Raw genomic sequence first — 14,505 nt, forward strand, 5'->3', positions numbered from 1 at the left:
ATCTGAATCAATGAACAATTTAGAAGCAAATGAATCTTGGAGCATTGAAAGAAGGTATTCCAGATTGTGATTTACCATCTTGAGAATAAATAGACCTGTTAATGGGTTGATTTAAAAATACCTAAATTTCAATTTGTTATTCATTTGTTTGAATTTGTTGAGCTTCTTGTGAGATTAGTCTAGTTTCCACACTCGTCACCTCTTCAATTCCCATACCACAAATAGTATTTACATAAAATTCCATATTCGATTCACAGCCAGTCATTAATATTTCCACAATTTTATCATTCTTCACCATAAATTCCACAATTTCTCCTTCATTATTCGAAACTTTCACGTAATGCCATTCCTCCTCCGAATATAAACTTTCAAATTTATAATTTTTCTTCTCCACAATCGGCACATACTGTGTTGTTTTTGCAAATTGAATTGTTTCATATGAATCTCCGGTGAAAATATCAACTCCACATAAATAAGCTTTTTTGGTTCCGTGTTTTCCTGTTTTTTGTAAACAAGTCAATATTTTGCAAGGATTTCCATTGATGAGAAGATAACTTCCCTTTTTGATTTTATCTGTTTCGATGGAGTGAGTGTAAGATTTCATTTTCAGTTTCGAATTTTTTTTTGATTGTTTTTTGAAAAATGCAAATTGAAAATTACATCATCAATACGTGTGACAATCTTGAAACTCCACTCTTGCCAATTGCTCTTCATGAATTTTAACACCAAACATTTTGAATTTCTTTGAACTGTTAGTATTCGATAAATTAGTATGTTAATTTAACAAAAATTTCCCGCTCAATTCCAAACATCCAAAAAAAAATGTCTCTCCAAATCAAAGCCCTCACACGCTCACTGCATGTTCTGATGATGTTATGTTTGATAATGATGATCATTGTGATGGAGGGCAATTTTATTTCCTCCGAATTATTACTGAACAATGATAAATTTCGAATACGTGATGATCACGAAAATGTACTAAATTATATGAGGAGGAAAGCCTTGAGTAGTTGGGAAAATGATGATCAAATGATGATGGAAAATTCAAATCAAATATTGTTGAATGATTCCGATGCCAGTGGTGTTGTTATTAGTAATAACAGCAGCACTATTCCAAATATATTTTATTTAAATACTAATATTCCGACCATTAATAATGCATCATCTTTAAATTGTAATAATATTTCGAATCCTTGTACGAAAGGATCACAAATTTTAAATTATTTCTATGAAAATTTAGTTTACAAGACGGATAGTATTGATGTTTATGTGATTGGCAATTTGACAGATTGTTTTGATGGGACTGACAGATCGAATTCCTCCACAAGTAATTTATTAACAATGCGGCTGATAGGTCAAGATCCTAATCAATATTCCTATATGAATTGCAACATGAGATTATTATTTACAAATGTCTATTTTCATTACTTTAACCTTTACAAATATGATGTGAAAAATTTGAATACAGTAGGATTTGTGAATTGTAACATTAATTCAGTGAATGGAGATGAAAAAATTGAAACTGGAAAGTTAGTAATACGAAACTCAATTTCTAGGAACTCTAATTTTGAGACTACTAGTGTAGTGGATATTGACAAATTTGTCATGATTGAAAGTGATTTGAAAGTTTTCTTTCATGATCTGTATTTTTGGAAATCAAGATTTCTGACAGTTAATACTCTTAATAATTCTTTATTTGTGGATAGTTCAATAGAGTTGAATAGATTGTCAATGGTAGCAGTTGAAAATAGCAGATTCGAGAGATCTCAATTAACTGCTGTTTACCTATCCGCTTTGGAAATCAATAATTGTACAGTATACGAAACTGTGAGATGGCTACGATTGAAAGGAACTATTCTCTTATCTCTAGAGAACAGTGTCATTAGTGAGAGTCCATACGACTCATCGAGTAAGGGAATTATAGAATCAATATTATCGAGCTATATTCACATTAACCAGTGTAAATTTCTTTCCAATAACAATATAGCAGTTTATGTGGACGAAACTGGTTTCTTCCATACGAGAAAATCGTTATTTAGTAATAATTTGGGGGCTGTATATATTGGAGAAATAGTTAACTTGGGAGATGTATTAACTGGAGTCCATATTATATCATCCACATTTTCAAGAAACTTTGGAGTAAATGGTGGTGCCATAACTCTTCCCAACACAACTAGTGAAATATTTCGTTGTGAATTTTATGCAAATATTGCTCAAGCAGGAGGTGCAATTTTTTCCACTTCTGGTGAATTGAACATACTCAACAGCATCTTTGAAGAAAATCATGCTTTTTATTCTCCTTCATGTCCCACTCCATTTTGTGGAAGAGGAGGAGCCATCTATGCTCAAAACCCAATTCTTTTAAATATTGACTCTAAAAACACTTTCCGTAGAAACTATGCAAGAGATGGAGGCGCAATTTATGTTGATATTTATGATGACAATGAATTCTGGAAATCATGGATTTTAGTACTGAACTGTTTAGAAAACTCTGCAACCTTTTATGGAGATTGTTTTTATTCGAAACAAGATATGAAAGAACATGATTTTCTAAAAATTTTAAAGAACTCTCCAAATGCATTAGGTTCTTCTAAATTAACAATTGTGGACGTCAAACCAAGCTCCCTTGAAGTATATCCAGGTCAGAAAGCATCCATAGCTTTGACTATTATGGATGGGTTCAATAATACTTTACAAAAGCTGCAAACACAACCAGTAATAGCGAGCTCAGATCCTGGAGTAGCATTTCAGACATTTTTTGAAAATACCACATTCACCATCTCTCTACAAGTTACTAATCACAATACCACCTCAGCTGTGGCTTCATTTTATGTTGGAGAAGCAAATGTTAACATTACTGTCAAAATCATACCATGCCCAGATGGCTATTCATTAGTTAATTATTCTGCATCAGAAACAAGCAAGAGATTGTGCCTCAAAAATCCTGATCCACCACTCCATATCATTTTACCAGCTATTTTTTCAAGTATAATATTGTTCATTGTTGGAATCTTGTTGGGAATTTTAATAATATATCTAGGTTGGAATATTAATGAAAAGTTGAAACGTCTCAAGAAAAAGGAGAAGGCTGAAAAGAACTTGGCTCAGCGTCTTGTTGATAAGCAAGTTATCTTTTCAGAAAACAATGAGTTGAATCCATCAACAGATCTAAAGACGTCACTATTGGGAAGCTATTATGCCAACAGTCAAGGATCCTCTTCATCTGGAAAGAATAGAAAAATTAAGGAGAAAATTAGGATGCAAGCAGAGCAAAACTATTTAATTCCAATAGAAAATATTGATATTGTTCGAAAAATTGCTGAAGGAGCAAATGGCATCGTATACCTCGGGAAATGGCTTGGCACTGAAGTTGCTATGAAGAGCTTGAAATTGGAATATGTTACGGAAGAGGAGAATGAGGAATTTGAAAAGGAGGCAGCATTATTGAAATCCCTTAAACACCCAAATATTGTCACCAGTTTTGGCGTTTGTATGAGTGGAAATATTAAATACATGATTGTGGAATACATGCCAAGAGGAAGCTTGGACAGGGCAATTTATCAATCTAGAACTGGAGCTCAAATACTCAAATTGAAACAAAAAGTGAATATCCTTCTTGGAGTTGCAAACGGTATGAACTATTTACACTCTCTTAAACCATATAGTATCATACATAGAGATTTGAAACCTGGAAACATTTTGCTTGATCATAATTTATCAAGTAAGGTAACAGATTTTGGACTCTCCAAAATTATAGGAGGAAATTCTACCAACACAATGACTACAGCACTGGGAACTTTATTTTACATGAGGTGAGTTGTTTAATTTAACTTTGGTTATAAGAATAACAATAGTCCTGAGATTCTAGGTGCAGACAGTCCAAGTGAATTCTCAACCAAGCTCGATGTCTATAGTTTTGCAATCATCATGTACGAGCTGATGTTTGAAGAATCTCCTTATTTAAATCACAAATCGCAAAAGATTTACAGATTCATCACACCCAATACTAACACTGAAAATCCTTTCAATATTCCAACTAAAGTGGTAAAGGGATTGAGACCTACCATTCCATTTTCATCCCTAGAAGAGCAGTATATTTGGATAGAGGAATTTGTTCTTCCTAGAGAACCAGAGATGGATGTTCAAATTGTTTCGAACGTATTTTCATTATTTATCGATTTGATGATTGAATGTTGGAGTGGAAAAGCTCAAGAAAGGCCAGATTTTGGAGAAATTTCCGAAAGATTAGGTGAAATGTTGAGAACATTATAGAGGCTCAATTCACGGGAAAGAAAATAATTTATGAAGAATGTTAAATGTACTTATTCTTCTTAATCAAAGGTTGTGAAAAAACTGGTGTAGAAACCAATTCGTCTTGTTTTCTCTTTTTAGAGCCAGGCGAATCACTATAAACTATAGTATCATCCTTAATTCCATAAGTTTGAATAGCTTCAAGAAGAGAAGCATGCTTAGATTGTCTCTGAATAATTTCCACCTCCACAGGAACACTGAAATGACTATAATCAATGAATAGGCGAATTAAATCTGTCGATTCAAAGAATTTAGTCGAGGCCAATGACTTGTAATCCTTAAAGAAATCAATCAGAGCTACCTTGTGTTCCTTTAAGAATCTCTTCTTTCCTGATTGATTAGCACTCGACAATGATGATGATTGTTGATATATAGTCTTTGGTTTTTTTTCCACATCCTTTATCATATCCAAAACCGCTTTACTATTTCGATTTCTGAAAATTACTTCATTTGTAATTGTTAATCCATTCATCTTGACAAATATCGAGATCAAGTCATCGGTATCAAAGAACTTTTCAACCAATGTAGGATAACTCTCAAAGAAGGCTTTCAATTTATCCTTTACTTCCTTTGTGAATTGAATAACCTTCTTTGGAGCAGTTTCATCCTCTTGATCATCTTGCTGTGCATTAGAAAGACTTGCCAATTCCGGAGGATAATGTACAGTAACTTTAACTCCCAACAATTCCAATGATGATATTAAATTCCTTGCAATGCTAATGGCATTTTGCACGAGGGAAACTGGTTGATGTGATGAAGTGGCTTCCGATGAAGTAGAACTTCGACGCATTTTTGTGATGACGGAATTTTTGATTATTTATTATTAATATGTGGTAGTAATTGTTATAATTATTTCTTCTTTGATAATTGCTGAATTTGACATTATATATTCATCATGTGAAGAGTAGGCGGCGAGACCCTTTGGTATTAGATTTGGTGAATTAACAAATAGACTACGGACATCTTCATGTTAGTAGCATGAGTCTTTTTGTACACCAATAAAATAGCCAGTTGATACCTTGCATTGATGATGATGATTGGAACGATATTTGATGAAGTGGTTCTACCAACTGCCAAACGATTATTGTTCTCACATAATACAAGTTTTTTTTTGAAAATTTTTTAACAGCGGTTGTTCAACATCAAAAAAATACAGCAAAGAATTTATTTGTCTTGTTCCTTTGATGATTTTCAAAGGCAATTCTTCATCATCGTAAAAACTATTAATTGTACAACATGATAGGATAGTTTGGAAGCAGTGGTATATGAATTTGGAGGATTTGGACTTGAATTGTGGACTTGGAAAGGCAATGATTAAATTTATATATATTGCAACTTTTGATGAGTTGATGTATAAAAAGCACACATTATCTATATTGCTACAACAATCAAACAGCTGCAAACACTTCCTTTCAAGAATAACATCATCAATAATATTAATTTTATTATTTTCATCACGATGAACAGAGATCAAGATGAATGTGTTGATGTTGAACAAGAAAACCATGATGAAGGTAATTCTTCTTTAAATCATTACTAATATCATCCGAGAAGGTTCACAGCTTTTCTTCCACAGTACAAGTAGTTGCAGACTTGGAGATATGCAAGTATTTCCCTCCTTTCCAAAAAGATAAGAATTGGAAACTCTCTACATTGGACTAATATTAAGGTATGATGAATTTTGAAATGGAAATTGTTGGAAGTAACATAAACAACATTGTTGTTTGGCCCAGAAGAATGATACAAGTTTCCATTGTCTAATACTTTCAAACTTTTGGACGATTAATACTGATCTAGACAATACTCTTTCAATTCTTTCAGTTGTTCATAAATTTCCTTTGCTCCTTCAATTCCAATAGGATTTCCATGAATTCGAAGATGGGTTAATGCTTTCATTGTTGAAATGGCTTTTGCTCCTTCGTATCCAATATTATTTGAATAAAGAGAAAGATCTGTTAACTTTTCAAGAGTTATTAGAAACTTGGCTCCTGCATCACCAATATTATTTTCACAAAGTTTAAGAATTCTTAATTGTTTCAATTTTTCAGAAATAAACTTGACTCCATGTTCATCAATTCTAGTCGTTTGAAGGGAAAGATTTGTCAGAGAAATTATTCCACTTATGAATTTGACTCCTTCATTACCTAAATCATTTTGATTCATGTTCAATTCAGTTAATTTTGGTAATTTGCTAATAAATTGAGCTCCTACATAACTAATACTATTGAATGAAAGGTTTAGAATAGCGAGATTAGGTAAATCACTCACAAACTTGGCTCCTACATCACCAATCGCATTGGTACTGATATTTAGTTCGGTCAATTGAGTCATTTTTCTTAATAACATAGCACCCCTGAAACCAATGACATTATTAAAGACACTTAAAGCAGTCAATTTATCCAATTTTCTGATATATTGAACTCCTTCCACTCCGAGTTGATTCGTTCCAATGTCAAGTTTAGTCAATTGTTTCATTTCACTTATATATTTAGCTCCTTGTTTTCCCATTTTATTATTAGCAATATTCAGACTGGTCAACTGATTCAATTCGCTAATAATTTTAGTTCCTTCTAGTCCAATTTGATTGATCTCCAGCTCTGTTAATTGTTTCAGTTGACTAATTGCTTTAGCTCCTTCAATTCCAATTCTATTCCAAGATATTACAAGTCTAGTCAATTGTTGCAGTTGATCAATAAATGTAACCAATGTAGATGCACCTTGGCCTTTTCCAATAGAACATCCAGTAACATCAAGATCAGTCAACTGTCTCATATTACAAATTGATTTAATGTCCTCTTCATCCATTCCAATGTATGCAATGGAAAGAGTTTTCAATTTTTTCATATTCATTAGAATACTGCACCATGGTTTAATTTTCATATTGTGAAACTCTACTTGTTCGAAACAGTTTAGAAATTGACTTTGGATTCGGTTGACCATTTTACTGTCAATTGAAAGTGAAAATTTTGATCGTTCTTGGATGACTTTTAGGAATTGTTTGGATACGAGAGCACAGTTTCTAATAAGAAATTTGGGATTATCGGAAAGAAAGGAAAATATTTCGAAACAAGCATCATCCGAAAATATTTCTAATAATTTTTTTTAAATATTCACTATCTGAAACAAACCTTCTGAATTTACAAATTCCATTTTGTCGAAAGGTTTCGTCTTGTTTAGTTCCATTTTTTTAAATTTTTTTTACCAATTAATTAAATTAACAAAGAAATTGTAAACAGATTATGATATTTATTGAAAATGGTTGTAATCAATTTTAACAAGTTAAACTGTCAATAATCACAAAAAAAAATGTCATCACATCAACTGCCACACATCATCTCACTGTTCTCGATTATAATCCTCATCATATCTTCAATCCACTGCGAACAATTCGTCTTGGGTGGCTCATTCACCATGAAATCCAGAACATCAGACTCATCTGTCACCAATCACTTTATTAAAAATCTTGCACTGTACAATACAAAAAACAATGAACTGTCAGCATTTTATAATATCCCACCTGATGGCCCCATTAACGTAATTTATTATGAACCTCGTTGTGATATGATGTTTATCGGAGGAAAATTCACAACCATTGATGGAGTGAAAAGTGGACCCATTGCTGTGAAATTATTGGCGAGTAGTGGAGGAAACACAACTCAAAATCAGTGGCAATCGTTGGGTGTATTTGATAGAGATATATGTATGGGGGAATGGTCGGATGGAGCTGAGATTATGGATATTGAATTGTACTTTTCAAATTTTGTAAAAAGTTGTCAACCAAGTATTGTAATGGTTGGTAAATTTACAAAGGCAGCTGGTATTAGAAATTTGAATAATATTGTCATGTTGGATACGAAGAGTTTGAAATGGGAAGTGTATGCTGGAGGAAATAATTTGAATGGATCTTCGTTTAATGGAATTAGGGCAAATTCATTGAGAGCTGCTCTGTATCATGATGATTCGTATTTGTACGTTGGAGGTGATTTTGATGGATATTTCAAAAGATATAAGGATCAGAAATGGGAAACTCTTCTTCAGGGACAATTGGATGGTCCAGTAACTACCATTTCAATTCAGAATAATCATATTTATGAGGATATCATTGTTGTGGGAGGTCAATTCACAGTTCCTAAGCAGTACATGTTTCTATTCAAGCCATCGAAGAGTGTTAATTATGTGAGACATTTTAAAAAACCAACCAAATTGATTGCACCATCAGTTGAATTCCTAACTGCCAATCAGACAAGTAGGAGAGGTGTGAAACAACTTGTGGTGAGTGGAGATCAATTGTTTGCAGGTGGTGCTTTTTCACATGAATCTGCAACCAATGGAATTTACAATAATTATCTGAGTTTAACTATTGAGGGATATGTAGCAGCCTCTTCTGAAACTTTGAACACTGTCTTTGAGAATAGTACAGTGTCGTCAATGGGCAAGTGTAAACCTCCATATAGATCTTGTAAGAGAGGATCTGTGGCTATCATCAAGAGGGATTTTATTTATTATCCTGAAGAGAAGGGATATTATTATGATCCAGATCTGACATTATGCATTCATAGATCAGTGAATGATATTGACCAATTTAAACTTGCTATTGAAGGTGAGGAAGATACTGTGAATGATGTCATGTTCTTACCTTATGCTGCATCGAATTGGATTCAATCATCCTTACTGCTAACAGTTTTTTGTTTAATGAATGCATTGACATTTATTTATACTATATAAACAACATTGGCTTCTTCCAATAATTGTTGTTGAAGAGTGTGAGCCTTATTGAATACTGTATATTCAGAGGTAAAGACAAATCTAGAGAAGGTATCACCAAGATTGATGAGAATTTGTCGATTCAAGTTTTCAAATGTTTCCTTCACAACCTTTTCTTCAATTTCTATAACTGGAACAGGAGCATTCTTTGTGGCAACCTTGATATCTTGATCAACAGCTTCAATATCCACAGAGAATAATTCATAAGATTCATTCTTTTTGATAATGCTCTTGTAGAGGAAGAGGAATGCATTTCTACATTTGGATGGAATATTGACTTCTGTTGGTGCATTCGTCTTGATATAATTGTTATAAATATACTTGGAGAACTTTGGAAGCCTTTCCAAGTCATTACTATCCAAGAATGATTTGTTTGTTTTGATATCAGTAAAAAGATAAATATTCTCCAATGAGAACTCCTTTTCACAGAAAACTTCAAAGAGTCCATAACCTTCCTCATTATCCAAAACGACGCTCATATCCTTGTTGATAATTTCATCATTGGATGATTGTCTATTTTCTGGCTCGCTAGCTCTTTCCGTGTTTCTGACCTTTCCTTTGATCTTGTAGTTTGCCAATACCAACAGAGCATAACCACCAAATGTTAACATGTAGGTGAACACGTACAAAACTTCAAAGATGAATGAAACCATATCTGTAACGAGGGCTTTTTGGAACATTTCTTCAGATTGGAATCTGAATGATAAACTACTAAGACCAAGTACTTGATTGAAGAAGAGGAAAATAAAGCACAAAATGTAGAGCATCATTTCCATTCTGAAATAAAGAGGACCGTCCAATGAAATAAACCATGTATAGAGTTTCTTGAATGGATTTGTGTAATTTTTCTTAAAGTTAATGGTATTAACATCAAACTCAGATGTTGGCTCCTTACGTTTGCTTGATGCTCTTGCTACTCTTTCCTTTTCTTGTTTATGAGATCCTACAAAGTCAAATATGGTAACCAGAATAATCATTACACTAAATACAAATACTGTGGTTGTGTAGGAAATAGAAACAATGTAGGTGTAAGCTGCTGAGCTAATGGCTCCAGTTCTAACTAGGATGACCCATAATGTCCAATAGAGCAAATTGATGCCAGCAAAAACGCAAACAATGGTTACAAATAAAGCAGTAGAGGTGGTGTAACGAAGCATTTTGAATATTCTTTCGCTCTTCTTTTCGTCTCCTCTTGTCTTGGCAATTAATTGATACAAATATTTCATAAATTGGAATCTGAATACTTGTAATACATATGAAAGAATAGCCGTCAAATTGAGTGTGTTGACAAGAATAGCAACAATATTAGCAATCACATTAGCAGCTGTATCACCAGCTTCCCACATTTGAGAATTACCAGAGTAGAGTTGAGATACTAGAACACTTCTTTGGATGATATAAACCAAAACACTTTCAATGATCAAAGCAATCATACCCAAGTATGGAGTTCCCAAACGAGAGGAAATTGGTTGCTCCTTTCTAAAGATAATTAATAATGTTAGGATGATAGTAGACATTACAAAGTAAAAGATACCGAATGCAATTTGAGCACTATACAATCCAGTTACTACCTGCTTAACAATTGGTGTCATCTCTATTGTTTTTTGTTCCAAGAATGTGGAGAACATTGTGGTGTGAGTACAGGCACAATCAATCATTTGAGTAGCAGGATTATAGCCCACCAATGTACATCCGTCTGTGCTCCAAGCTCCACTACGTTCGTCATAATATCTACATGCAAAGGTTGATGTATTGGAAGAATAATTGGAAACAGTAGACAAATCCAAGTTCAATTTGAAGGAGAGAATGATTGGAGTTGTCAAGTTAGCCAATGGTAAAACGCTTCCCTCTTGTAAGAACTTGAAGTCATTAGCAATAGATGTGGAAGGAGTACTTTCAGTAAAGTTATTGGAGAATGGAAGATTTTGATAGGAAATTAAAGATGTACCAGCACTCTTTGAGAAACCATCATATTTGGCCAAGATACTGGATATGTCCATTCCAATAGAACTGTCTCCTGATGAGAGAGTTTGATTGCCTGATGTTGGTCCACTCAATTTGAAGCTAGAAATTGTAATATTGATGAGAGGAGTACTGATTGTTACGGCAGGAAGTTCAGAGGATGATGAGTCCAATACTGTTGGAACTTGAGAGAGTAAGACAAGTGCGGCCATCTTACTGGTAACCTCTGTCGTTTTATCAGCACCAACACCAGATTGCAGTAAGTTGCCTGAAATTTCAATTGCTGATTTAACATCATCTTGTGAAATTTTGGATCTAACGTATCCGTACTGCTCAATTTCCTTCTTGTATAAATCTGTAAGAGAATCAGCGAAACTACTCATCTTGGTTGTTACTTGGTCAACTACCTTGTCATTAACCGAGTCAGAGGAAGAAGTTAAGGCTTGGAAACTTGACAAAGCAGTAGCAGGATTAGTTGGATCTATCTTAATGTTTTGGACAATTTGTGAAACCAAATCAGCGTTACCACCACTTCCAGAGGAAGCAACCAAATACGATTGATCGTATGAGGCCACTGTTACAGCCACTCCTGTTAATTCACCAATTCTAGATGATAATTGAGAAGATGTTCCATTAAATGCAGTTACATTTACAGAAAGAGTCTCAAGTAAATCACTATTTCCAAGAGAATCTTTTACATAAACAAGTAATCCAAGAGATCCCACTGTTACTTTCTTGTCTGTACTAATATACGGCAAGTAGGTAGAAATTGTCAGATTTGCAGAATACTCAGTCAATCTAATTTGTTTCAAAGAGGTTGGATCAGTAAACCCGATAGCATATTGCAAAGGTTGTAATTGCTCAGCTGCAGCCCACTGATTAAAGGTAATTGTGAAATAATCAGTGAGTGCATATCCTGATGTTCTATCCAAAGTTACCAAATCACCTTCTGGGGCAGAAGCAGCAGAAATAATTGGGATAGTTACAGAACCAGTCATATTCTTGTTAGCAGAATTGAAAATTGCTAAAGAAATAACAACATAAGAACTGCCTGAAATATAGTTGGTTGTACTCAATGTAATTGCTGGGGTAAACAATAAGGAATTACCTTGACGTGTATAACCAGTAATAAGACCAGTTGATTTGAAAATATTAGTGAGAGTACTCTTGACCATCATTGATACACTCCAAGAGAAAGTCAAGGAAGAAGAACAATTTCCTTCACATCCCAAGAATGATTGAACAATTGATTGATTCAATGCCACTTTAGAAACAACAGCCTCAATAGCTTTTCCAGCAGCAAGTTGTTTTCCTACATAAACTGAAGGCAAACCAAAAATGTCCAATGAAGGAACATTTACATCAACAACCGGTACTACCAAGACAGTCATATTAAATTTGACAGTGTTGGATACACGACTAGCAAAACCTTTTGGATTAGTATAGAAAACATTAGCCGAGAAAATGTACAAAGCAGGAGCCTTGAGTTCTGATGGATTAACCATAAGTATTCTATCATTAGTTTGGTTAAATGGAGTTGAAGTGTTTGTATTACCTTGGCAATTTTCACAAATCCATTGGTAAACCAGATTGGAGCTGGCGAGAGAGGAAAATTCGTCTGATATTATTTCCAATGAAACAGAAGTAACATTTTGATAGTAAACTCCTGATGATTTTTTCAAAGAAATAACTAATGGATTGAGGTTGACGCTACAATCGGTAGAAGAGTATCCAGATTGACAGCTACATTCGTTATAAGAAATACAAGTACCCTTAGATGAACAAACGTTGCTGGAATTAGATGAAACTGAGTTGCAAGTAGTGAGCTCGCATTTAGTTCCGAAATAGTTTGCATTACATGAACAGATATCATTACCAGTACATGTTCCCTTTCCATTACAAACAGAGGTGTTGTTAGAATTGATACCAAAACATTTTGTTACTGAACAAGATGGTCCAAACCAATTAGCTGTACAATTACAGGTATTGTAGTCCAAACATTTACCATTTCCAGAACAGACTGTGGAGTTCAAATAATTGATTCCATAACAATTGAATTGTGAACATGTGGATCCGTAATAATTCTTTGAACAATTACAGTTGTTTGGAGAAACACATGAGCCCAATCCGCTACAAACATTGGATGAATTGAATTGAATATCATGGCAAGAGTAACTTTCACAGTTTGATCCATTGAAACCTGATTTACAGCTACAAATATTTGGCGCAATACAGGAACCATTGCTTGAACAAGCCAAAGAGGAATTAAAGTTGTATCCAAAACATGAGAAGCTTTCACAATTAGATCCAGAATATCTTGAGGTACAGTTACATTTGTTTGGTTGAGTGCACGAGCCTCTTCCAGAACAAACATTCTTATCAGAATAGACGACTGAGTTACAATAATAAGTACCACAGTTTGATCCAGAGTATCCTGCAATGCAAGAACAATTATTTGGTGAAATACAACTTCCTTTTCCAGAACAAGCTAATGGATCAGAATAATCAAAACCAGAACATTGGTAAGTTTGACAATTGGTGCCATTATATCCAGAGAAACAAGTACAGTTGTTTGGAGAAGAACATACTCCAAAACCAGAACAAACTGAGGAACTATTCTTTGAAATATTAGAACAATTGTAATTTTCGCATTGTTGTCCATAGTATCCTGAATTACATGAGCAAATATCAGCTCCATTGCATTTACCATTACCAGAACAGACCTTAGAATCATTTGATAACAATCCATAGCATTGGAATTTTTCACAATTATTTCCACCATATCCTGCAATGCAAGAACAATTATTTGGTGAAATACAACTTCCTTTTCCAGAACAAACTAATGGATCAGAATAATCAAAACCAGAACATTGATAAGTTTGACAATTGGTGCCATTGTATCCAGAGAAACAAGTGCAGTTGTTTGGAGAAGAACATACTCCAAAACCAGAACAAACTGAGGAACTATTCTTTGAAATATTAGAACAATTGAAATTTTCGCATTGTTGTCCATAGTATCCTGAATTACATGAGCAAATCTCAGCACCATTGCATTTACCATTACCAGAACAAACCTTAGAATCGTTTGATAACAAACCAAAACATTGGAATTTGTCACAATCATCACCACCATATCCTACAATGCAAGAACAATTATTTGGTGAAACACAGCTTCCTTTTTCAGAACAAACTCCTGAATTGTTATAGAGTTTTCCATTACAATCATAATTTTCACACATGTTACCATAATAACCTGATTTACATGTGCAAACATTTGATGAGGAGCAAACACCATTTCCAGAACATACACCAGTATTATTGTTGAACGTTCCATAACAGTAATAAGTCTGACAACTTTCTCCAGAGTATCCATTTTGACAGGAACAATTATTTGGTTTAACACAAGCTCCCTTTCCTGAACATACAGATGAATCATTGTAATAAACGTTGTAACAATTATAATCAGAA

The 14,505-nt window shown here is 33.9% G+C and overlaps 5 protein-coding genes across 5 annotated transcripts in view; 2 read left to right on the forward strand and 3 right to left on the reverse strand.

The window, feature by feature from the left end:
• Positions 1–822: 822 nt before the first annotated feature.
• On the forward strand, positions 823–3,816 carry NAEGRDRAFT_65139 (uncharacterized protein; the record flags this gene model as incomplete). Its single annotated transcript, XM_002679374.1, has 1 exon — positions 823–3,816. One exon carries the CDS (start codon positions 823–825, stop codon positions 3,814–3,816), a length of 2,994 nt encoding a protein of 997 aa, XP_002679420.1.
• Positions 3,817–3,927: 111 nt separating this feature from the next.
• On the forward strand, positions 3,928–4,272 carry NAEGRDRAFT_65140 (uncharacterized protein; the record flags this gene model as incomplete). The annotated part of the gene is made up of 1 exon (XM_002679375.1): positions 3,928–4,272. The coding sequence occupies one exon, from the start codon at positions 3,928–3,930 to the stop codon at positions 4,270–4,272; it is 345 nt and encodes a 114-aa protein (XP_002679421.1).
• A 40-nt stretch (positions 4,273–4,312) lies between these two features.
• NAEGRDRAFT_47508 (uncharacterized protein) lies at positions 4,313–5,101 on the reverse strand (the record flags this gene model as incomplete). The annotated part of the gene is made up of 1 exon (XM_002679499.1): positions 4,313–5,101. The coding sequence occupies one exon, from the start codon at positions 5,099–5,101 to the stop codon at positions 4,313–4,315; it is 789 nt and encodes a 262-aa protein (XP_002679545.1).
• Positions 5,102–6,093: 992 nt separating this feature from the next.
• On the reverse strand, positions 6,094–7,251 carry NAEGRDRAFT_47509 (LRR_RI domain-containing protein; the record flags this gene model as incomplete). Its single annotated transcript, XM_002679500.1, has 1 exon — positions 6,094–7,251. One exon carries the CDS (start codon positions 7,249–7,251, stop codon positions 6,094–6,096), a length of 1,158 nt encoding a protein of 385 aa, XP_002679546.1.
• A 1,751-nt stretch (positions 7,252–9,002) lies between these two features.
• NAEGRDRAFT_57455 (uncharacterized protein) overlaps positions 9,003–14,505 on the reverse strand; it is a gene marked incomplete at its 5' end in the record, with an annotated part of 6,653 nt that continues 1,150 nt past the window's right edge. Inside the window, one exon of the mRNA XM_002679501.1 lies at positions 9,003–14,452. Coding sequence (XP_002679547.1) covers positions 9,024–14,452 — 5,429 coding nt within the window. The 3' untranslated portion in view covers positions 9,003–9,023. The remainder of the gene's footprint in view (positions 14,453–14,505) is intronic.

This window comes from Naegleria gruberi (assembly GCF_000004985.1).
Source record: "Naegleria gruberi genomic scaffold NAEGRscaffold_13, whole genome shotgun sequence".
Taxonomy (NCBI): Eukaryota; Heterolobosea; class Eutetramitea; order Acrasida; family Naegleriidae; genus Naegleria; species Naegleria gruberi.